The sequence below is a fragment of the Chinchilla lanigera genome, unplaced genomic scaffold, assembly GCF_000276665.1.
Source record: "Chinchilla lanigera isolate Chin_1 unplaced genomic scaffold, ChiLan1.0 scaffold00042, whole genome shotgun sequence".
Classification (NCBI taxonomy): domain Eukaryota; kingdom Metazoa; phylum Chordata; class Mammalia; order Rodentia; family Chinchillidae; genus Chinchilla; species Chinchilla lanigera.
In genome coordinates this window covers 7769469-7794471 of record NW_004955443.1, presented here as the reverse complement: position 1 = coordinate 7794471, position 25003 = coordinate 7769469, and the positions used below count along the sequence as shown (strand labels likewise).

The 25003-nt window shown below is 42.8% G+C and overlaps 1 protein-coding gene across 1 annotated transcript in view; it reads right to left on the bottom strand.

Annotated features, from left to right (window-relative positions):
* The window catches only part of Smim14 (small integral membrane protein 14), a 65786-nt gene that overhangs the window by 34074 nt on the left and 6709 nt on the right, over nucleotides 1-25003 (bottom strand). The window contains exon 2 of the mRNA XM_005391976.2: nucleotides 5480-5589. Within this exon, the coding sequence (XP_005392033.1) occupies nucleotides 5480-5554 (75 nt within the window). The 5' untranslated portion in view covers nucleotides 5555-5589. The remainder of the gene's footprint in view (nucleotides 1-5479; nucleotides 5590-25003) is intronic.

Here is a 25003-nt window from a genome sequence, read left to right as displayed (position 1 = left end):
TGTAGTTGAGGCTGGTCTTGAATTCACTAAGTAGTCCATGCTGGCCTCAAACTTGCAGTGATCCTCCTGCCTCACCCTCTTGAATGCTGGGGTTATAGGCCTGCGCTACCATGCTTGTTTTTTTTTTTTTTTTGGTCTTTTTGAGACAAGGTCTCGATATGCAGTTCAGGCTGGCCTTGAGCTCACTTTGTAGCCCAGGCTGGTCTTGAACTCGCAACGATCCTCCTGCCTCAGCCTCCCGAGTGCTGGGATTATAGGCATGTGCCACGACACCCGGCTTACTATGCTCCGTTTGGGTAAAAGTTTTAAGGATGCCTTGATTTGACAGTTTAAACACAAAATGTGGGACTGGTATTAATTTTTCTTCAGAACTTGGGAAACACAGGTAGTCTTAACATGAAAGTGTGTAAAGGGGAGAGTGGAAGCGGACACATCGCATGGGCCTCTGTAAGTGCAGCTTGTCCACTGAGTGCCATGGGAAACACTAGAGGACTTTCAGCAGGTGAGGAACATATTTCAACTGAATCGCCTCAGTGGCTGTGATGAGACTAAACTGACGGCGGTACAGGACAGCAAGAGGGCAGAAGCAAGACGTCCCCGAAGGAGGCCAAGGGCAGTAACCTGGGCAAAAGATGACGGCAAGTCAGACCCTAATGCTGGACTGGAGTGTGTGAAACTCCTGGATTCTGGGTCTATTTTTAAGTTGAGTCAAAAAGATGAATTTCTACATCAGATGAGACTGAATGAAGACAGTAAGAGATGACAGAAGTTTACTGCCCTGACCAAGCAGAGCACGGAAGAGGGTCCGGAAGACTGAAAGAAGGGCGAGACCGGGGGCAGTGGAAGAAGGTGAATTATGCACTTGGCAAGTTTACGGCGGCTGTCAGTGACCCACAAGGCGACGCATCAACAGAGCGTACGCGGGCCCGGAGTCCAGGCGCACGGGCCTCCCGGCCAGTTAGTGCTGCGGACCTGACTTTGCCTCTTATTTTGACCACTGACCCTCGCTGTGATCCTACTTACTTTCCATCTGGGTTCACCAGTGTGACCACACAATAGCCTCTCGATCAGCTACAAGAACAACTTCTATTACTTATCATGAAGAACCTTAACTGACATCATTGCTAAAACAGGAAATAATTTAAATTGTGAATAAATCCAACTTTATTAAAAGCAACATAAAAAAAAAGATCTGTGCACAGTACTGTCTATATAATTTATTTATAGTACTGCTTTACATAACTTATAGCCTATCATATACTTTATTACTTACGAAAAGAAACTAATGATCAAATCCTAGTAGAAAAGCCCATCTCTATCTACCGTAGGCAAACTAAACCAGAGCCCAGCACACAAGTAACGAGCTAACTGCACACAACCATTAAAAACTTCTTCACTTAGTCTCTACTTGGTATTTGTACTTTAAACTCTTACACTGAGTGAGGGGAGAGGCAAGGAAGGGGAAGGAGACAAAAAAAATTAAGATGCGTAATGTACGTGTACTAACTCTCCAAGAATAACGTGATCATTACATGTGTACTGATAAAAATCAAAAATTTTAAAAATTCATAGGAACTGATTATATCATGACGTGCAAGAAAACATGATTTTATTACATGAGGTAAAAAACATAATGAACACCTGCAATCCCAGCACTAGGAAGACTGAGGCAGGGGAACTGACACAAGTTCAGAGGCAGCTTGGGCTACACAGTGAGTTCAAGGTCAGCCTGAACTGAATAGTGAGACCATGTTTAAGGGGGGGAAAAATGCAGCATAAACTAAAAATGTGAAGTTTTATTTATTTTATTTTTTGTCTTTTTGAGACAAGGTCTTGCTATGCAGTTCAGGTTGGCCTTGAGCTCACTTTGCAGCTCAGGCTGATCTCGAACTCACAAGGATCCTCCTGCCTCAGCCTTCCGAGTGCTGGGATTACAGGTGTGCGCCACCACGCCAGGCGCCTGAAATGAAGTTTTAAAGGACTTATAAAATAAGAAGTTATTTTCATATAATTCCAAAGTACCTCAAACCAGATTGCCACAAACAATCTATTAACACAAATGAATATAATCTGCTCTGAGGACACAGGCTCCTGCATGCACACACATACAGTCCACAGAACAGCTTTCCTGACAGTCTGCGTAGGTTAAGAGAACAGAAAGGACAGGGGAATCATAAAAAGTATGGCTAAACTAAGCATGGTGGGACAAACCTGTACTCTGGAGGCTAAGGGAGGAGGACGGCAAGTTCAAGGACAGCCTGGGAAATGTAGCGAGAACCCGTTTCAAAATAAGAAACTGAGGTGGGCACAGTGGCACATGCCTGTAATCCTATCACTGTGAGGTTCAAACCAGCCGGGGCAATGTAGTGACTCAGCAAGCCCCTGTCTTAAGATTTAAGAAATTAAAAAAAAAGAGCTCAAGCTATAGCTCAGTGAGAAGGCCCAGGGTTCAATATCCAGTAAAATCAATCAATCAATCAATCAGGGCTTAAGCCTGACACAGTGACACATACCTATTTTTTGTTCCTATTATCAGTGCTTTTAAAGGTGTTTGGACTTAGGTTTGTTTAAATTTAGACTTGAGAGGCTAGAAGTGTAGCTCAGTGGTAGAACACTTGCTTAGCATGCAAAAGGCCCTAAGTTTGATTCCTGGGACAGTAAAAAAGGTAACAATTTTTAAAACTGCAAAACTGCTGGGCCTGATGATGCACCCCTGTAATCCCAGCACTCAGGAGGCTGAGGCAGGAGGATTGCTGCAAATGCAAGGTCAGCCTGGTCTACACTGTGAGTTTAAAGCCAGTCTGGACAGTGTTCTTTTTTTTTTTTTTTTTTGGTACCGGGACTCGAACTTAGGGCCTTGCATTTGCCAGGCAGGTGCTTGTGCCACTGAGCTATATCCCTGGCCCTTTAAAGCCAGTCTGAACTACATTGCAAGACCCTGTCTCTAGAGGCTGAGGCAGGAGGACTGCTATGAGTTTGAGGACAGCCTGGACTACAAAGTGAATTCAAGGTCAGCCTGACCTACATAGCAAGACCTCGTCTCAAAAAACAAAACAAAACAGAACAAAAAGACTCTGTCTCAAAACATTAATCAACCAACCAACCAACCAAAAAAAAAAGCAAAGTGAAGCAAACAGAAGAAATATTTTTAAAAAATATTCTCTCCGGGGCCAGGTGTGGCGATATGTGCTTATAATAGCAGCTACTCAAGAGGCTGAGACAGGAGCATATCAAGTTCACAGTTAGCCTTGAACCAGCTCTTGCTGGCAACACAGCAAGAGCTAGTCTCAAAAACAAGAACAAAACAAAACAGATTCTCTCCTGAGACTCATCCATATTTACATCAAGTTCCAGAGATATAATATTCTCATTATACTGTGTTTCTATATCCTGAAGAGTCTAATTTAACTTCTAAGTATATATTTTATCCTTTTCCCTTTGAGGCATTCTTTAGGATCATTAAATCTTAATGTATGCTGACCCTAAAAGGTATCATTCACAAAAAAACACACTTCCAGGCTGGGCATGGTGGTGTACATCTATAATCCCAGCACTCTGGGAGGCTGAGACAGGAGAATCAAAAGTTCATGCCCAGCCTGCTCAACTCAGCAATTTAACAACACCCTGTCTCAATATTTTAAAAAGGGCTATGGATATGGTTGAATACCAAGGCCCTGGTGGATTCAATACCTAGTGCTAACCATAAAAAGAAAAAGAAGCTGGGTTGGTGGTGCATAGTGTAATCCCAGCACTCGGGTTAGCCTGAACTGCATAGAGAGACCCTGTTTCAAAAAGACACACACACACACACACACACACACACACACACAATCCACACTTCCAATCATTCTATACAGAAACAATGAGTCTACTGAAAACTTGTTTATGAATTACCAACAATTTAAATATTTGAACAAATGTTTTGCCTGATTTTATTAAGCGGCCCATTCAAACATATTCCTATCTAAAAGTGCTTTTAAAACAACAAATCATTATTATAATGATTAATACAACGTACTCTGGCTGGAAGTATAATACTTAGGGTGTAGAGCACTTGCCTAGCATGTGCAAGGCCCTGGGATCAATTCCTAACACTGGGGGTGGGTACTTTATTGCTAGTAATGGCCAAATTTTTCTAAGTTTGCACTAAAAAGTATAGTGTGTAATATTTAGGCTTATAAACCACCTAAATCTTAAAAACCCTCTTACAATTTAAATCTGACTATAATTCATTCAATGAGAGTACCCAAAAACTGTTGTTCAGAAGTCTACCTTTATCAAGCCAGGCATGGTAGTGCATGCCTGTAATCCCCGCACTCGGGAGGCTGACGCAGGAGGATTGGTGAGTTCAAGGTCAGTCTGAGCTACACACTGAGTTCAAGCCCAGCCTAAGTTACATGACAAGACCCTGTCTCAAAAAAAACAACAAAACTACCTTTGTCAAGCACTTTATTTACTTTTGGAAACACTAAGATCTTCACTATTGTGCCTGATGTTGGAAAATGATCTGAAGTGAAAGCAGTGCTTTAGCAAGCAAACAAGCTCCATGCTACTAAAAACAACTCAGTAGTACTAATATAGAGCAGAGAAAGCTGTACACAAATGTATTTTCTACCCACGATAGCAAAATTCGGGGTTTTTTTTTGAGACAAGGTCTCACTATGCAGTTCAGGCTGGCCTTGAACTCACTTTGCAGCCCAGGCTAGGGCCTTGACCTTGTGCTAATCCTTCCGCCTCAGCCTCCCAAGTACTGGGATTATAGGCATGAGCCACCGTGCCAGGCTGACGGCAAATTTTTAAAAATTAACTTTATTGGTACACTTTAGACATACATAATGATCACATGCATCACAGGGAATTTACACCTGTACATAATAATCTTCATTTCTTCTTTTCCCATCCTCTTCCCTTCCTTTCAATCTTTCTTCCTCTCTCCCTTTACAAAACTTTGTTTCTATCGTTTTCTTTCCATGCTTTTTTATTTTTTTATCCTTACTCCCCTTCCCCTTCAACATGTTTTCCCACTTTCCAGTATCTATCGTCCATTTTGGTCCTACTCACCATTTGGGTGCTCACACAACAGAAACAATGTGGTATTTAAAAATGTGTCCCATTCATTTCCCTCAAAATTATGTTCTCAAGGTGCAATGATGGCAAATTTTATCAACATAAATCTATATAAAAATAGAGGCTGGGGATTTAGCTCAGCGGCACAGCGCCTGCCTGGCAAGTGTGAGGTCGTGAGTTCGATTCCCGGTACCAGAAAAACAAACAAATCTATATAAAAATAGTAGTTGGCTTTTATCTACAATAAAAGAAGGCTGGCAAATACTTTATGACTTAACCCACTGTGGAATTTTATTACAAAATACTTTTTTAGTGACCATCAGATGAGAATCCTCTAGTAACTAACAGTCTCGGGAAAACAGGACAGAAGGAATACAGATCGGTTCTATCAAGACCACGCTATTCTTCTTACCAGGTTGATCAGCCTTCTCATCGAATGTTCATGGGAGCAAACACACTCGCAGGGATCGAATCCTCCTTCTGCCATGATTTCCCACTTTGATTTTACTTGACTGTTTAAATCTATGAGGAAGGGAAACATAATATAAGACTCCTATTTGGTTACTTTCTCTTGAGCTATGAAAAATTCATATATTGTATAGGTTCTTAACAGTTCTCTTAACTATGTATATTCATATTTATTAATGATCTATACAGTACCTATGAATGTACTATCAATCCACTATGAAATATGAATTCATCAGATTAATTATGAATCTACGAATGGCTACCCCTTCTGCCATTAGATCAATTGCCTATAAATGCAGATGTCTTCAGACGCTATTAACTGGCCCCATTTATGATGAAGACCCCTTAGAGACTGGGAAAACAAATGAAGTCAGCACTTTGACTGAACCAATTACCCAGAGGAATTTTCAGGCCAAAGCGCAGGGGGAATGTGGTGAAGTGACAACAGAGGGTCAGGAACCAAGGCTGCATACTGTCTCCCCTGCCCCCTACACTGGCGACTGAACTCAGGGTCTCCACATCGAGCTCTATTACCAGCCCCACTTCCTTGAGACAGGGTTGCACTGTTCCTAAGTTGTCCAAAGTGGGCTGGAACTTATGATCCTCCTGCCTCAGTCTCCACAGCTGCTAGAAAGAATTAGATTCCCACTGGAGATTTGGGGAATTACCTGCGATATACTGAGGTGAAATCAAGTAGCTGACCAGTTAGGGCGAATCCACCTTCCATCCAGTATCCTCCCATTAAGAGGGAAGGGAAGACACGGGAAGGAGGGCGATGGAGAGAAGGGATGGAGGTGCTAGGGACCCCACCAGCTAGGAAGCACCATATACGAATGATGACCAGCTCATGCTCTTATCTGAGGCCACTCTGTGTCCCATATGTTTTCTGTTTAATGGATTAGCCTATTAGTAAACTGGGCATACATATCCAACACAGAAAACCCTGCAAGTGACTATAAACTATCTTTAAAAGTAAGCCGGGCGTGGTGGCGCATGCCTGTAATCCCAGCACTCAGGAGGCTGAGGCAGGAGGATCGTTGCAAGTTCGAGACCAGCCCGGGCTACAAAGTGGGCTCAAGGCCAGCCTGAACTGTATAGCGAGACCCTGTCTCGAAAAGGCAAAAAAAGGAGAGAAAAATTCACCCTTGCAACCCTATTTCTCAACAGGGCTGGGACTGTGCTGGTGTGGACAGAATTAAATGTCCACTCACAACACTGGTCCATCACCCTCCCCATCTGTACCCCACTGGGCCAATGACGCACTGGTTAAAATTTAAAAGTACTTTACCAAGACTTTAAAAAAAATGCAAATACCAAAATGCTCAATACTTAGCCACTTGTGTAGCCTCTGAACAAGAAAATGTTAGACTTGTTCTTTAAAAACACAGCTGTTTTCAAGTCTCTTTTTAATCCGTTTGGTTAAGAAAATGAGATCGCACCTCCTCTCCCCAGAACACAGTTTAAGAACAGAAACCTCTTAGTCACTCACCTCGAACGCCTCCCTCACTGCTTTGGCCCCGGCACTCACTGAGTAAATATTTACTGAATCCGTGACAATGTTTATCTTCTCTGTAGCTATATATGCTGGAACATGTAAATGAACTACAGTTTTAAATTATACTCCCACCTTGATTAGCCTCCAGTAAATGAAGCTATGCTTCTGTGGAACTTTCCTTGTGTAAACTTGGGCTCTTTTTAAGTATTACTAAGTTTTCAGTTAACAGTTTCCATTTTAAAATCAGTTTAAAGAATAACAGGATGAAAAAGAATAACAGAACGGACCCCATCGATTAGAACCCAGAGCAAGTGGCCAATGTACACCAGCAGCTAAAGCCCTGAGCAAAAACAACCTTCACCCAAGCCTGCCCCGCATGGAACGCCTGCAACCTCCGGAGTACTAGGAAGCCGCTTGTCCTGGACGGGCCACAACAGGTCACTGCATCACAACTCTGGCAAATCCACTTCAAAGAGGTCTCTGATAGGAAGTAATTTAAAACAACACTTTTGCCTTTCCTGTTTCATAGAATTGCTCACTTCCTCTATATTCCTAATTTTATTTTATTTATTTATTTATTTATTTATTTATTTATTTATTTGTCTTTTTGAGACAAGGTCTCGCTATGCAGCGCAGACTGGCCTTGAGCTCACTTTGTAGCCCAGGCTGGTCTCGAACTCACAACGATCCTCCTGCCTTAGCCTCCCAAGTGCTGGGATTACAGGCGTGCGCTACCATGCCGGGCTTATATTCCTAATTTTAGAGAATGGTTCTAACATCAAAGTCATGAGCTTGAACTCTGAAGACAACTAGCATTACTATTTGTTTCCTAAAAATGCACCACAGGAGCCAGGCGCGGTGGCACAAGTCTCTGCTCCCAGCGCATAGGTGAGGATGGAGGATCGTAGCAAGTTCAAGGCCAACCTGAGCTACATAGTGAGTTCAAGGCCGGCCTGCACTATAAAGCAAGACCCTGTCTCCAAAAAAAAGTCAGTAAGTCACCAGAGTCCTAAATCATGAAACCATGAATATGCAATGAAAACACTCAAAATTAAAAATAATTCTGAGGGGGCTGGAAACGTAGCTAAGCAGCAGAGCACATGCCCAGCATTCACGAGGCCCTGGGTTTAATCCCCCCACAGCAAAACAGTGATCCACATCAGGGCACTGAGGAAAGCAGACACAGATTCAGGTAAATGGAACGGGCTACGAGTTCATAATGAAGCCGGACGACAGGGACTGAAGAGTTCTTATGCTTCTCAATGTTTCTGTATTTCTAGATTTTCTGTGACATTTATGTGAGCATTTTCCTAATTAATACTTATAACAGCAACCTGACTCCAGGTATATTAAACGACAGCACTTATAGTGACTTTACAGGGCATTAAGGGTAAACTAAGTACACATTTCTAAAGATCTCAAAGCCATCCATGCCTAAACCACTCATGGCCAGGACAGGTTGTGAAATGACGTACTCTGCACGTGGAGAAGGCGATAAGCAATTCCCCTATGCCTAGCTCATTTCTTCCCTCTTTTGCAGCTAACATGACCTTTCCTGGCAGATGTGGCAACAATAAATCAGTTAAGTCCTCCTGTTTCTTTTTTCTCTCTTTTTTTTTTTGTGTGTGTCTTTTTGAGACAGGGTCTCACTATGCAGTACAGGCTGATCTTGAGCTCACTTTGCAGCCCAGGCTAGTCTTGAACTCACGGCGATCCCCCTGCCTCAGCCTCCCAAATGCTGGGATTACAGGCATGCACCACCATGCCCTGCTTACTTCATTCTTTTTTTTTGGGTGCCGGGAACTGAACTCATGACCTTGCACATGCCAGGCAGGTACTGTGCCACTGAGCTACAATCCCAGCCCTATTTCATTCTTTTTAATGGTTATATAATACCATAAAATACAAATGAATAATTTTTGCATTCCTTTATTACAGAGTAAGTACTCCAACATTTCCAATTTTTAAAATGATACTGTAACAACCTCAGTTGGGAGTTTTGTAAAACAGTACTAAAAATGAAAACTCTAGGCTTAAGGGCCTGCACTTAAAGGCTTTATCAATTTGAGTGAAGGGGTAAAGAGAAAGACGCAAGTTTTCCACGGGCAAATCTTCCTAAAAATAATTCCAAATAGTAAAAGTAGATTCTCCCACCCTGCCCAAATCAGGCTTAACCTCCTATTCTTACCCTGAGTGTCGCACAGACTTAGTGACTCACTCCTAAGCAACACCACACAGAAAGGAAAGATAATTTCACAGTGGAGAAATAAGCAAGTGGAACCTACAAAGTGAGACACTGTCTTGGAAAAAAAAAAACAAACTACAACTGAGGCTGAGGCAGGAGGCTCTCCATGAGCTTGAGGCCAGCCTGGACTACACAGTGAGCCCAGGCCAGCCTGTACTACACAGCAAGACCCTGTCTCAAAAAACAAAATGAAACAAAACAAAACTCAAATACTACTAAATAAGAAGCTACAGTATATTAACCGAAAGAACACCATACTGTCTAGTAACAGTAGATATAGCAGAACCAACTTTTGCTAGCAGTATTTCTAGAGATTTGGCTCCTTCTTATATGCTAGCCCACCGAGGACAGGAAAAGGATACCTCAAAAAGGGTTGAATATTCTCAGTTCTGGTCTCTAGGAAACTGGACCTGGAAGGTAGAGCAAGGGACCCTAAAAATGACTCAGTCTAAGGAAACAATGCAAGGGGTGGGGTCTATGAGCACCTCTGGGTGGCTCCAATCCTGTATTTTTGAAACCAGTCATCTATGAAAACCAAACAACTGGGCAAAGAAGATGAGCAGATAACTATGAAGCAGAATCCAGCAAAGACTAAACACGTCTTGCTCCTCCTCCATCTCAGAATGAACTTCTACATATAATTAAAGTGTACAGTGTTAATTTTCTCAGAGTCAATATCTGACTCAAGCTACAAATCTTTAATTATCTATAATTACAAGTGAATTTTAAAGTAGACTGTGTGACCATGAAAACTGAACCATTAGCTTTAGAATACACTCTGCGGCTGACAGGCATGGTGGCATGTGCCTGCAGTTCCAGCAATGTGACAGGCTGAGGCAAGAGCCCAGGAGTGCAGGACCAGCCCCAGGTAGCACAGCAAGATCCTGTTTTTTGAGACAGGGTCTCACTATGTAGTCCAGGATGGCCTCAAATTCATTTTGTAGCCCAGGCTGGATCGAACTTGTGCCCATCCTCCTGCCTCAGCCTCCTCAGTGCTGTGATTACAGGTGTGCACAACCATGCCTGCCAAGACCCTGTCTTAAAGAAAAGAAAAAAGACAAGGAAAGCCAGCCAGCCAGCCAGACACGGTAGCCTACACCTGTACTCCCCAGCATTTTTGAGACGGTAAGGCAGGAGAATCACAAATCCAAATCCCACCCAGACAACTGAGCAAGCCCTGTCTCAAAAATAGCTGGAGACATGGCTCAGTGGTAGTGTCCCTGGGTTCAATTCCATCAGACTGACCAACTGACAAACACACACACACACACACACACACACACACACACACAGCCCAAAACTTTTTTTTTCTGATGGAAATATACTGCTTTTACAATGAAAAATAAACTTACTCCAGTAAGAGGAAAAGGTCTATACATTAAGTGGAAAAAGCATACTACAGCAGATTACAAAATGGCACATGTACTGTAATTAAATCTGAAAACACAGCATTAAAAGAGAAGCTGGAAAGAACCATGTACCAACAGGTTTGTTTGTGTTCATGAGGAAGCACATCGCAGGTGACTGCGCAGAACACTGGGAAGCTGTATGGGAAAGTAGGGTTAGAGCACTAGTTGCAGGTGATCTTGGGAAAGTCCTTGTAAGAGATAAAAAGCAAAGTTTTATTATTGATACCTTGCTTAACTTAAATTAGTAGTAATGGTAATATGCATCCATTGTTATCCATTGATTTTCAGGAACTTTTCGGTATTACTCCTTCTGTGCTATTTGACACGAGGCCGTGTGCCCTCTAGCAGGCACTCTTGTTCCCACCCCAGCATTCAATTCCTGTGCATTTTGTGACTCTCAGGCTCTGCCCTGACGCTCCTTCTCCCGGGTGGCACCAGACACAAACTGCAAGTGTCGCCTTGGAGAGTGTTACCTGTCCTTTCCCCTTTTGGTAACTCCTCCCAGGGACCCTCATAAAAACGACAGAATCTGACTGTCAGAAGCTCCTCTCAATATCGTAGACGCATTTCTCACTTTAAAAACAGAAAAGGGGGGCTGGGAGTGGAGCTCAGTAGTACAGTTCAGCCTCAGCATGCTTAAAAGCCCTGGATTCATATGATCATCTCAACAGATACAGATAAAGCATTTGACCAAGACTAACACCCATTTATGATAAAAACCCTACAGAAAATTGGAGTACAGGCTCTTTATCTAATCTAATAAAAGCCATCTGTGACAAACTAACAGGCAACATTATACTAAATGGTCAAAAACTGAGAGCTTTCATTCTAAAATCAGGAACAAGACAAGGATGTCCACTGCCTCCACTCTTCTTCAATATAGTTCTGGAAACATTATCCAGATCAATTAGAGAAGAAAAAGAAATAAAAGGATTAAAGATGAGAAAAGAAGTTAAATTATCATTATTTGTGAATGACATGATACACTACATTGAAGACCATAAAAACTCCACCAAAAGACTTTTTGATTTAATAACCAAATACAGTAGCATAGTTGCATACAAAGTCAACACTCAAGGGGCTGGGGATTTAGCTCAGCGGCAAAAGCGCCTTCCTGGCAAGCGCAAGGTTGTGAGTTCAGTTCCCGGTACCAGAGAAAAACCAAAAAAAAAAAAAAAAAAAAACAAAGTCAACACTCAAAAATCAACAGCATTACTGTACATAATAAAGGAAGAGGAGGAGAAGGAGGAGGAGGAGAAGAGGATGAGGAGAAGGAGAAATGAAATACCTAGGAATCAATCTAACGAAGAAAGTAAAAGACCTTTACAACAAAAACTATTTGGCCAGGTATGATGGTGCATGCCTGTAATCCCAGCACCGAGGAGGCTGAGGCAGTAGGACTGCTGCGAGTTCAAGGCTAGCCTGGGCTATATAGTGAATTCAGAACTAGCCTGAACGATATAGGAAGATTCTTTTTCAAAAAAAAAAAAAAAAAAAAAAGGAAAAACTAGGACTATGGGTTCCTTTCGACCCAGCTATTCCCCTTCTTGGTATCTTCCTGAAAGAATTAAAATCATCACACCACACAGTAATACATGCACATCCATGTTTACAGCAGCAGTTTGTAATAGCTAAATCTTGGAAACAACCCGAATGCCCATCAACCCATAAATGGATAAAGAAGTACTACAAATATTCCAAAATTTTTGGAATTTAGAGGGTTTTTGTTTTGAAACACAGTCTTAAAATATTGATCAATTTTCTTTTGTGAGCCATGCATCATAATTTGTTGGAGTTTGAATTACAACAGCAAAACACAAATTTTTTTCATTTACAATTTTTTATAGATTCATTCTTTACACAGATCTTAGCAACCTTTTTTTTTTGAGACAGGGTCTCATTGTACAGTTCAAGCTGGCCTCAAATTCAGTGATCCTCCTGCCTCAGCTTCCCAAGTGCTGGGATTACAGGCATGTACCACCACATCCGGCTTCGTTTTTACATTTTGAGACAGGGTCGTGCCATGCATTTCAGGCTGGCCTTGAACTCACTTTGTAGCCCAGGTTGGCCTCAAACTTGCAAGGATCCTCCTGCCTCAGCTTCCTAAGGGCTGAGATTACAGGTGTGCACCACCATACCTGGCAGCAATCTTTTACTCTCTTGTCTTTTTTAAGTACAGAACTCCACCCTTTAACTTAAAGGAATAGTGTGTAGCTTCTCTGGCCTTTTTTTTTTTTTTTTTTTTTTTTTTTTTTTTTTTTTTGTCTTTTTGAGACAGGGTCTGTCCATGCAGTTCAGGCTGGCCTTGAACATACTTTGTAGCCCAGGTTGGCCTCAAACTTGCAGCGATCCTCCTGCCTCAGCCTCCCAAGTGCTGGGATTACAGGCGTGTGACACCACGCCCAACTCTCTGGCATTTTCTACTTGCCACCTCACTACTCTCTGCTTCAGTGCTGTTATTAAGCAAATAAAGTTACTCAAACACAAGTTCTTCCTGTCCAGCCCCAGCCAGCTGGGGAGTAACTGACTAACAGGCGGGTAGGGTAGCATGTGCAGCATGGATCTGCTGGTACAAAGCAAGGTTCACTTCCTGGGTGGGGCAGAGCAGGGAAGCATGCAATTCTATTACCCTACTCTGAATAGCCTACAACACATAACGTTTTCACTGTTTACTTGGGGAAAACAACTCTCCCATTTAATATTTTCAGGCCTCAGCTGCCTGCAGGTATGGGGGAACCTACCTGCAATGAGACTGAAATATACAGTTAATGTTCACATTTTAAATTTCATTACCAAAAAAGACACAATGCCATTAACTGCCCTCAAAATACTAAAATACTCCCCCTCACTTGAAACACTCATTCCACTGTTCCTTCCTGACACTTTCTGAAGCAGTTCTGGAAATCCTCTTTCCTGAGTGTCTGTATGAGGTGTGATCAAAACTACAATGAACACTGCTGCAGACAGAACACAGCAGCCCATAAAAACAGTACCACGTGTCCTCATCTGCGTTATTCCCCAGGTCTGGCACCATGCGACTTCTGACTTCCCCAACGTCAAATGACCACACAGGTAAATGTTTTGAATTCATTCTGGACATTTACGCAGCCAAGACAGTGCAACATGGACACTTATTTGATCACACCTCTCCTATCATGAAAGGGATCCCAATTCTGTAAGTATATTTGTTACTAAGTGAACCAAATTCCACTATCCATGAAGATATAACAAAGTATATGTTAAGTATATATGTCATATATATCTTACAATGAACATTCCAAAAATCAGCTTTTGACCCAAATCTGAGGCAACTGTTCTGTGCAAAATCAGATTTCGAAGCCCACCTTTCCCTTCCCTACTCACTCCCTGACAGAAGCTGTAACAATTAAGAGAAACAAAACCCTGGGCAAATTAACGATGTAGCGAGACCCTGTCTCAAAAGAAAAATTAAGAAAGGGCTAGAGATGTAGCGCAGCAACACAGAGACCCTGGTTTCATCCCCAATACCTCAAAAAGTAACAATAAAATAAAATAGGATTGCAGGTCTACCTCAGCGGTAGAACACTGCCTAACATGTATAAGGTCCTGGGCCCCAAACCCAAAACTTCAAAAACAAAAGAAAAAGACAAAAATACAGAACTTAGAAGAAGCATTCTATGCATTTTTACCCAAGAAAAAGCAAAAATTCATTGATTAAAGCTCTAGTTTTAAAACTAAAAGTAAAGCATATGCCAGAAACTGCTAGAACTAGTAAGTGGGTGCTCAGGAAGCCTACACTTGAGTTTGCTTTCTTTCTTTTTTGCTTTTGCAGTGGTGAGGATTAAAACCCAAGGCCTCACGCATGCTGGTGAAGTACTCTACTACTGAGCCACATCCCTCACACGTGCATGCGTGTGCGTGTGTGTGCGGGTGTGTGATTTAGGCCAGCCTTGGGGGTTGAACCCAGAGTTTCCACACTGAGCTACATTCCCAGCCCTTATTTTTACTTTCAAGACAGGGGCTCATTACACAGTTAAGTTGTCTAGGCTGGGGACTTGAACATTCAGTTTTTCTGCTTCAGCCTCCCCAACTGCTGGGACTACAGGTATAAGCCACCATGTTCAGCTTTTATTCTTAACTTTATTCCAATTTGTACCACAAAAGTATTCATCTTTAACCCTAGCTCAGCCCATGCCTGTAATCCAAGCACTCTGGGAGGTTGAGACAGGAGGATTGCCCCAAGCTGAGGCCACCTTGGACTACTCGGTGAATTCAAAACCAGCCTTAACTATACAGTGAGACATTGTCTAAAGAAAGAAAGAAATATCTTTTTGGCCCACCTTTTATCCAGTACTTCACCCAGTAGCTAATCAGAAAAGCGATCAACCAATTAGGCAGAACTATCTCAAAACTCGGAGTACCTTTCATAACGAAGAGGAAGAACAAAATATCTACTGATTCTAGTGATACTATTATACCTTTTTTTTGGTCTTTTTGAGACAGGATCTCACTGTACAGTTCAGGCTGGGCTTGAGCTCACTTTGTAGCCCAGGCTGGTCTCGAACTCGCAACGATCCACCCGTCTCAGCCTCCTGAGCGCTGGGATTACAGGCGTGTGCCACCACGCCTGGCTCTGATACTATTATACCTTAATATGCTATTACAGAATAGTTGGAATGACATCAGATTACTCAGTCTCAAACCCTCTTATACATAATATTTTTGGCAATGTATTAAACTGACTGACTTAGTCTTTTTATCACAAATTGGTCTCAACCATATATATAGTTAGTTTTTGTTTCTTTTGAGACAAGATGTCATTTTGTAATTTAGGCCAGCCTTGAACTCACTAAGTAGCCCAGGCTGGCCTTGAACTCACAACAATCCATCTACCTCAGCCTCCTGAAGGCTAAAATTACTGTATAGGCATGTACCAGCATACCTGGCTCAACCAAATATAGACAAGCAGGGCTGGGGATACAGCTCAGTAGCACAAGTGCCTGCCTGGCAAGCCCAAGGTGCTAAGTTTGATTCCCGGTACAAACAAACAAACAACAAAAACAACAAATATAGGCAAGCTTAATAGTTTATATTAGAATGTAGCTTTACTATCTCCTTTCACATCTCATCATCACTTCTGATGGTATCAAAGCTGGACAATATTCTATTTTATTATATTCTTATATGGTAGTGGGTATTGAACCCAGGACCTTCCACTAAATACATCCCTAGCCCTTTTTCTTTCTTGAGACAGGATCTCACTGAATCGCCAACTTGCTCGGGCTGGGCTCTAAATTATGGTCCTCTTGTCTCAGGCTAGTGCGCTCAGATTATAGACCTATTCCTCGGATTTTTTTTTTTTTAAATTTTATTCTTCAGATTTTTGAGACAGGGGACTGCTTTACAACCCAGAGTAGCCTTGAACTGCAGTCCAGACTGGTCTCAAACTCTTGATCCTCCTGCCTCAGCCAGCCAAGGGCTGACATTACAGGCATGTGTCATACACCCCACTCAATAAAATTACTAATTTTAAAATGAGAAAAATTGGTTTCAATAAACTAGCAGTTCCTGGGTGTGGTGGCGCATGCATGTCATCCCAGCACTTGGGAGCTGAGGCAGGAAGATCATTGAGAGATTGAGGCAGCCTAGGCTACAAAGTGAGCTCAAGGCCAGCTGAACTGTATAATGAAATCCTGTCTCAAAAAGACAAAGAAATTTAAAAAATAAAATAGGCTAGCTCTATAACCACAATCACATATCCAGTATGTGACAGACTGTGGACAGGAAGTCACAGTGTGAACTGCTAGCCAGTCTCAGTCCTCGTCTGCCACATATGACCAATCATGCTCATTACGGTTATTCTACCCTTAGAAAGACAAATTTAGGGCAGCGCAGAGATAGAAACTATCAACGGACTTCCTTTCATCTCTTTCAGGTTTTTTGTTTTTTGCTTTAAACCCACTTCACTGAAATGTCAGACACTCCTTTGCACTTCCTTTGATACATCTTCTTCCCATGGTGACTTAGAGGACCTTCCAGCCAATACACGTGTCATAGGTCTGGCCATTTGAGTGTGTACCCGCACACTACCTCACATCTCTCAGCAAGAAAAACACTCCAGAGTGAAGACCCGACACAACTAGACACAGTGAGGATCTGCTCCAAATATTTGTTTCTCTGACAGAAGGCAGCCCATACCTGTTCCATGAAAACCACCCTCACGATTCAGGATGCCTTTTATTGCTAAGCCACTGACTGGGTGCTGCACGGAGGGATACAGCCCCCGCTCATGCCGGAACTCAGAGGGAAGAGTTTCAGCAGCGCAGCCACCTTTCCCTTGGCACTTGCAGAGAGACCTTAGGCCAAGGCAGGCTGTGCTTCATTTGAACCCAGGAACCTTTCTCTTTGGCTTCCTTTTTTTTTCTGATCATTTTCCTTGATGTGATTCAGGAAGCTATCTTGACCCTCAGAGTATTTAATATGCTCAGTACATGTATTAGTTCTCTTGGCAATATCTTGCCCTTGACTTTTTTTTTATTTTAAAGAGAATAGTTTTAAAAAAAGAGTAACAAAACACCAACATCACTGACAAAAACAAAACAAAGCAAAAAATTAAAAATGATGCAGGGTTTCAAAACAAAATGAAAGGAATTAACAGTGGTTGTTATATTACATATTGTTATCTTCAACAAAGTTGCTCAGATTACCAGATGTAAGAATGCAAGATTGATCAGACCATTAAAGAGAATAAAAAAATAATAATTAAAAAAAAAACAGAGGATACAGAGTTTCACTAGACAAAATGGGAGGAATTCACCAATGGTTGTTATATAGCATACTGTTGTCTTCAAATCAGTTCAGGCGTGCCTGGCCTTAGACTCATGGCAATCCTCCTGTCTCAGCCTCTCCAGTACTGGGATTATGGGCATGCACCACTACGCCCAGTTTCCTGAATCTGCTTGCTTACAGTGCCCACAGAATGCTGGGTAACACTGTAGACTCCTCCAGGTTTGCCATGGTAACATTTATATGGCCTTTTTGAACAGTACCCATTTCCTTGAACAATCCCATCTTTCCTAAAAGGCCTAGAGAAAACATAACAGGTTCCTCTTCTCTTTCCCTTTAGTGTTCATCATTTTGACAAACTACTTGAATATGGTGGTTCCAGTCAAAAGGCTAATTAGTTTTTTAAAGACAATGTCTTTATGTTGCCCGGGCTGTCCTTGAACTCAAGGTCCTCCCATCTCAGCTTCATAAGAGCTGGGATTACACAAATGCACACTCAGTTCCTATTACTTTTTGTGGTTTGTTTTGTTTTGTTTCAGGGTCTTCCTATGTAGTTTAGATTGGCCTTGAACTTACTATGTACCGCAGCTGGCCTTGATCTCACAGCGGTCCTATTGCCTCAGCCTCCTCAGTGCTGGGATTATTACATATGTGCCACCATGCCTAGCTCAATACTGATATACTTTTTTAAAAAACTGATATGCTTTAAAGCTACAATTGCATCTCTGATGGGAAATAGGCAAAGAAAGGATATGGGCTCACATTTAAATGCGATCAATTGCTGTTCATTAAAAATTCTGCTAAAGCTCTATCTGCCTGGATGAAGTTAAGACATTTACAAAGTTTAAATGTTAAAATAAACCCATTACATTCCCTAAACATCATAATTCTTTGTACCTAGGTGTTAAAGCTCCCTGGATCCCATTATGATAAATGATTTGAGTTTAGATCAATGAGCTACACATTTTGGCTCACAACTGTAATCCCAACTGCTCTACAGTGGAGGCAGAGGAGTAAAAGTCTGAGGTCAGCCTGGGCAACTTAGTAAAACCCTGTCTCAAAATTATTATTATTATTATTATTATTATTATTATTATTTTTGGTTTTTCTCCGGTACCGGGAACCGAACTCACGACCTTGCGCTTGCCAGGCAGGCGCTTTTGCCGCTGAGCTAAATCCCCAGCCCCTCTGTCTCAAAATTAAATGAAGAACGTGGGGTGGGGATGCAGTTCAGTGTAGAGCACTTGCCTAGCATACAGGAGGCCCTGGGTTCCACCCCCGTACCATACACAAATGAAACAAACAAAAAATCAAATAGCTGAGCCATTAAAGTTACAAATTCCTTACAATACCCTCTAGAGTATAATTAGTGTTTCTTACAAGGGTAAAACAGACTAAAAAAATCTACCTCTAAAATTCTTATATTTTTAGATTATATTTTTAGAACCAGGCATGGTCACATATTCCTATAATCTCAGCACTTGGGAGACTTAGGCAGGAGGGAAGGCCCTGAGTTTGAGGCCAGCTGGGACTACATAGCGGGACTCTGTCTCAACACCCTCCCCGCAAAAAAGATATGTTTAAAAGAAAACAAAGACAGCTGGGCATGGTGGCACACAGCTGTAATCCTAGCACTTGGGAGGCTGAGGTAGGAGGATCATTTTGAGTTTGAGGCCAGCCTGGGCTACAACGTGAGTTCAAGACCAGCCTGAACTGCATGGTGAGACCCTGCCTCAAAAAGACCAAAAACAAACAAAAAAACAAAAAAACGAAACACACAGAGCTTGAAGATACCTGTTCAGAGAGCATACTTTCCTCCAAAGGAAGAGCCTAAAGCCAGCTGGAAAGAGCAAAAGTCTGTTTTCCACAGAGTGGGATGAGAATATTCAGAAGCCAAGTGAGCACGGCCAGCAGAGCCGCACCAGATACTCCTGCGGAGATAAAGACCTGAGGCGTTCGTTACTGCCCGATGCAGCACAGCACAGCCGCACAGCGGCACTGTTACAACTCAGGATGCACAGCCACCTGCTCAGAGAGGAAGAAGTGAGCACATCCAGCTTCCTGACTGGTGAGGCCAGGCCACCGCAAGGGGGATTCAGAACCGAGTCCTCTTTCACTTCCTCTTTCCTGGAAAGGATGCCTCTAACAAGTCCTCAGGGACTGAGTGACAGGCAGAGGAGTTTAGAGGCAAATACAGAAGAAACAAACGGCAGCCCCATACCACTGAGTTTAATTATTAATTTATTCAATATAATAATATAACTACACATCAGAATTAACAGCCAAAATAAAATTACAAATTACACTGGTGATTACTTCTCTTCAAAAAGCTAAAAATTCAGAAGAAGCAAAGTACTTCTTACCACTGGCTGAGGCAGGAGGGTCGCAGTGAGCTCAAGGCCAGCCTGAACTGCATGGTGGGACCCTGTCTCAAAAAGACAAGACAGCTTTCCAGCCTCAGCCTCAGCCCTAATGGCCATCACGAGGCTGATGCCCAAGAACGAGGTGCCGTTTACAAACTCCTTTTAAGGAGGGACTGATGGTGGCCAAGAAAGATGCCCACATGCCCAAGCACCCAGAGCTGGCAGACAAAAATGTACCCCATCTTCCCGGCACGAAGCCCATGCAGTCTCTCAAGTCTTGGGGCCCCCTGCAAGAACAGTGTGTCTGGAGACACTTCTACTGGTACCTTACCAACGCGGGCATCCCGTATCTCCACGGTTACCTCCACCTGCCCTGAGATGGTGCCTGCCATCCCGAAGACTGGCAGACGCTGGGCCAAAGGTGTGGAGGGCAAGCAACGCATGAGATTCATGAGATGGGAGGCTGACAGGCACCTACAGACGGAGAAAAGCCGAGGACAGGGCAGGGTCAGCCACCCAATCCCACTTTAGAGACAGATTTGGTCACGGACAGGATCAGCCACCTCAGTCAAGTCAGAGGACGTTATTTTCTGTTGAAGAAATAGGCAGCCAGAAAAACTTGGGGAAAAAAGGCTGCCCAGGTCATTCTTCCTTTGGTTTGCTTCAAACTACTGGGAATTGAATCCAGGGGCTTCATACTAAACTACATCCTCACCCCAAACATTTTTGAGACAGCGTCTCAGCAGGTTGCCCAGCCTAGGCTTGAACTTGAGCTTCTGCCTCAGCCTCGCTGAGATTACAGGCATGTGCCACCACGCTTGCCTTTTTCTGCTGTCCTGATGACTAGCACCTGGCTTTCTATTCCATTCTAATCCTCTTATGAAAGGTTTACAGGGGGCTGGGAGCATAGATGAGTGGTGGCGAACCTATGGCACGCATGCTGCAGTGGGCACATAGAGCCCCTGTCAACACACGAACCAAGTCACCCCTGCAGCTGAGCATTCAGGTTTAACTGCAGTATTGGCACTTTGCAATAGATAAGTAGATTTTAGTTTGGGTACTCAGTCTCTAAAAGGTTCACCATCACTGGCAAAGAGCATGTGTTGAGTATGCTATGGGGAAGACCCTGGGTATTTCAATCCCCAAGATCACACCAAACAAAATTTTTTTTTCTTGACCACAAACTTTGTTCTCTCCCAAACATAATCACACTTTCTCATTCCTTTCAACATAGTCAAGCTGAGAACATTCCCGATGCATATTTCTTCTTCCTTTTTAAAAATTCACTCTTAGCCAGGCGTGGTGGCACATACCTGTAATCACAGCACTCAGGAGGCTGAGATAGGAGGATCTTTGTGAGTTCAAGACCAGCCTGGGCTACAAAGTGAGCACAAGGCCAGCCTGAACTGCATAGAGAGACCCTGTCTCAAAAAGACAGAAAATAATAATAATAAAAAACAAAAAAACAAAAAAACAACCCACTCTTTAAATTGTTTCTCTGAAAGCCAGGAGTGGTGGTGCACAGCTGTAATCCCAGCATTTGGGTGGCTGAAGCGGGAGAATCACTGCAAGTTCAAGGCAAGCCTAGGCTACAGAGTTTAAAATCAGCCTGAATTGCAAAGAAAGACCCTGTCTCAAAAAGTCAAAAAAAAAAAAAAAAAAACAGAGAGAGAGAGAGAAATAAAAGGGACTTGAGCTGTAGCTCAGTGTTAGCCTACTTCAATCTTCAGGATCACAAAAATAGTTTCTCATTACATTTTACTGTAAGCATTCCAAAGCAAATCACTTTCAATACATAATTTAGAAATCTCAGCCAAGTATCATTTCATGGTTACAAATTTTTTTTCATTGTTACGAGTATTATCTTCCACATAACACTAGAACTTGAGCATAATTCAGCCAAGTTCTTTGTGACTTCCAAGCATGTTTCCGCTCCTTTTCCATGTCTTCCACATGAAACCTCATGAGAAACGCCCTTACAGACCTACTTCCACCAACATTCTCTTCAGGACTACGCGGGTGCCCCTCAAGATCAAGGCTTGGACTACAGCTCTTGCCAAAATCACCTCAGGTTCCACTCAAGGAAATGCAGGCATCAGCCAGGATATATTCTAAACTCTTCCAGTTATTACCACTTGCTCAGGTCCAAAGCCACTACATTTTCAGATACTTGTTGAGCCATGCATGGTGGTGCACAACTGTAATCCCAGCACTCGGGATGCTGAGGCACAAGGATCACTGTGAGTTCAACTTGGGCTACACAGTCAGCTCAAGACCAGCCTGTACTACATAAGGAGACCATCAAAAAATAAACAAACAGAAAACAGATCCTTGTGACAGCAACACCCTACTCCTGCTTCCAGTTTGTTTGGGTCCATTTGGGCCAGTGTGCTGAAACACTACAAACTGAGTTGCTCATAAAAACAAATTTATTTCTCACAATTTTCTTTTTTTTTTTGAGACAGTGTCTTGCTATGTAATTCAGGCCAGCTTTGAACTACGTAGCCCAGACTGGCCTCAAACTCACAGTGAATCTCCTGCATCAGCCTCCCAAGTGCTGGGATTAAAGGCGTGTGCCACCTCACCTTTCCCAGCTCCCCAAACTGGGAAACCCAGGACCCCTCAGCGTCTGGTGACAGCCTGCTCTCTGATTCATAGATGGGGCCTTCTGTGTCCTCACAGGGGGAAGGAGGCAAGGCTCCTCTCTAGAGTGTCTTTTACTGGGCACTGGTCTTATGACTCAAGAGGTGGCCTCATGATCTAGTCACCTCCAAGAGTCCCCACCCTCCTCACACTGCCACGCTGCAGGGCATGGGGATTCAAACACTCAGACCTAGCACTGAGACATCAGCTTTCCCCTCTGCAGTGCTACTTTGGATCCTTCCTGTGTTTGATTCATGTTCCAACAGAAAGCATTATGGGATAGCTGAAAGAATGTCTTAGATAAAAGACTCCAGTTGTACCTTTACTGGGAAACGGAGAAATCACTTAGCCTGTGACGTGGGTTTTCCAAAGAGGAGTGATAACTGAAACCATTCATTTCAAAGGTTGTGTGAGGATGCAGTGAGAATCTGTAAGAGGGCTTTATAAATTGAGAATGAACTGGGCCAACTCAAATCTCAGGGATCTTTCACCTTTAGCCACACGCTGCTTTGAAGTGTTTGTGCTTTACTCAGGCCACAGCTATAGTTCTCCTGCAGAAAAGGGAACATGAAGAAAGAAGTCTATCCTGAAGCTTGTCCCTCACCTACTACTAATTTCTCTTCCTTTCCTGGCTGTTCTTTACCCCCCAGCAACCCCCAAGACCTGGCCAAAGTCCAGAGATAATGTTTACCACAAATGCTCCAATTAAACTCTTCAATTCACTCTCCATGTACTATATCCAATATCATTAACCAAAAGCTTCCAACTCTGAAAATATTTACTACAATTTCTTTTTTTTTTTTTTGAGACAAGGTCTTGCTATGCAGTTCAGGCTGGCCTTGAGCTCACTTTGTAGCTCAGGCTGGCCTCAAACTTGCAACAACCCTCCTGCCTCAGTCTCCTGAGTGCTAGGATTACAAGCGTGTGCCACCACGCCTGGCTTTGCAATTTCTACATGAGAGTATTATCCGGCTGGAGGCATGCACAGCACATGCTCACCTTGAACTTGCAACAATTCTCCTGCCTCAGCCTCCTGAGTGCTGGGATTACAAGTGTGTGCCACCAGGCCCAACTCTGCAATTTCTACTTTAGAGTATTATCAGGCTAGAGGCATGCACAGGGCATGGGCTTAATCCTCAGCACCACAAAAGGAGGGCATATGTTAGTCACATTCCAAAAGCAATATTAACTTCAGGAAAAAGGGCTTTTTTCTTAAGTTTGTTTTCAAAAAACAAAAATTTGACAGAAGATACAGAAAATCCATACCTGGTGATTCCCAAATCACAGTGGATGTAAATTCCCCATAAATGTTAAGAAAGCCATTTTAAAAAAAAATAGCTACATTACAGAATACAGGTGGGCTCTGAAGCTGCGAGGGATAGTGAAAACCAGGTCACTGATCCGTGCCTGACTACAGCATTCACATGAATCAGAGAAGAATCAAGACTTTTTTTCAGTATCCATCTCCACGCTTGATTACAACATTTTTCTGAGCCAAAAGCAACAGTCAGGCCGCTGCTCTCAAAATTCATGCAATGCACAGCCTCTGTCATGCACTTACAGCCAAGATAACATGTGCACAGAGCACAGGAGTGTCACTCATGCTAGCAGGAAAAACGTTCAGAACCACTATGATAAAGAAAGCAATGTTAGTAATAAATACAACTTGAATAAGCATCACAGGTGAGAAAAAAGCTTGTTCAAAATTTCAAGCAAGTCAGTTTCTTCTACATTATCTTTGCTACATGTGAAAGCTCAACAAAGTATACACAGCAGATACTCCCCATCTGTGGGACCATCCTCTGCACAGCAAACAGCAGATTGAAAGTACTTGGAGAGCCACGCATAGTGGCCCACGCCTGTAGTCCCAGCACTTGGGAGGCTGAGGCAGGAAGACTGCTGCAAGTTCAAGGCCAGTCTGGGCTACAGAATGAGCTGAAGACCAGCCTGCAAAAGCAAGACCTTGTTTCAAAGGTCTACAAAGCAAGACCTTGTTTCAAAAAGCACAAAATCCTGAGACGAAAATATAAGTCTGTCCTGAACTTGTATAGACTTTTTCTTTTCTTTTCTTTTTTGTCTTTTTAAGGTAGAGTCTCACTATGTAGTTCAGACTGGTCTTGAGCTCCCTTTGTAGCCCAGGCTGGTCTCGAACCTGTAACGATCCTCCTACCTCAGCCTCCCAAGTGCTGGAATTACAGTCATGTGCCCCATACCTGTCCAGACTTTTTCTTTTCATTATTCCCTAAATAATAAACTATAAAACTGCTTACATGATATTTATATATGATTAGGTTTTGTTTGCTTGTTTTGTCTTTTTGAAATAAGATCTCGCTATGCAGTTCAGGCTGACCTTGAGCTCACTTTTAGCCCAGGATGGTCTGGAACTTGCAAACCATCCTCCTGCCTTTGCCTCCTACGTGCTGGGATCACAGATGTGCACCACCATGCCCGGCCATGACGAGGTATTAATTACAGATCATCAAGGGCTGAGTGTATACATCAATGGTAGAGCACATGCTTAGCATGTGTGAAGCCCTGGCTTCTATCC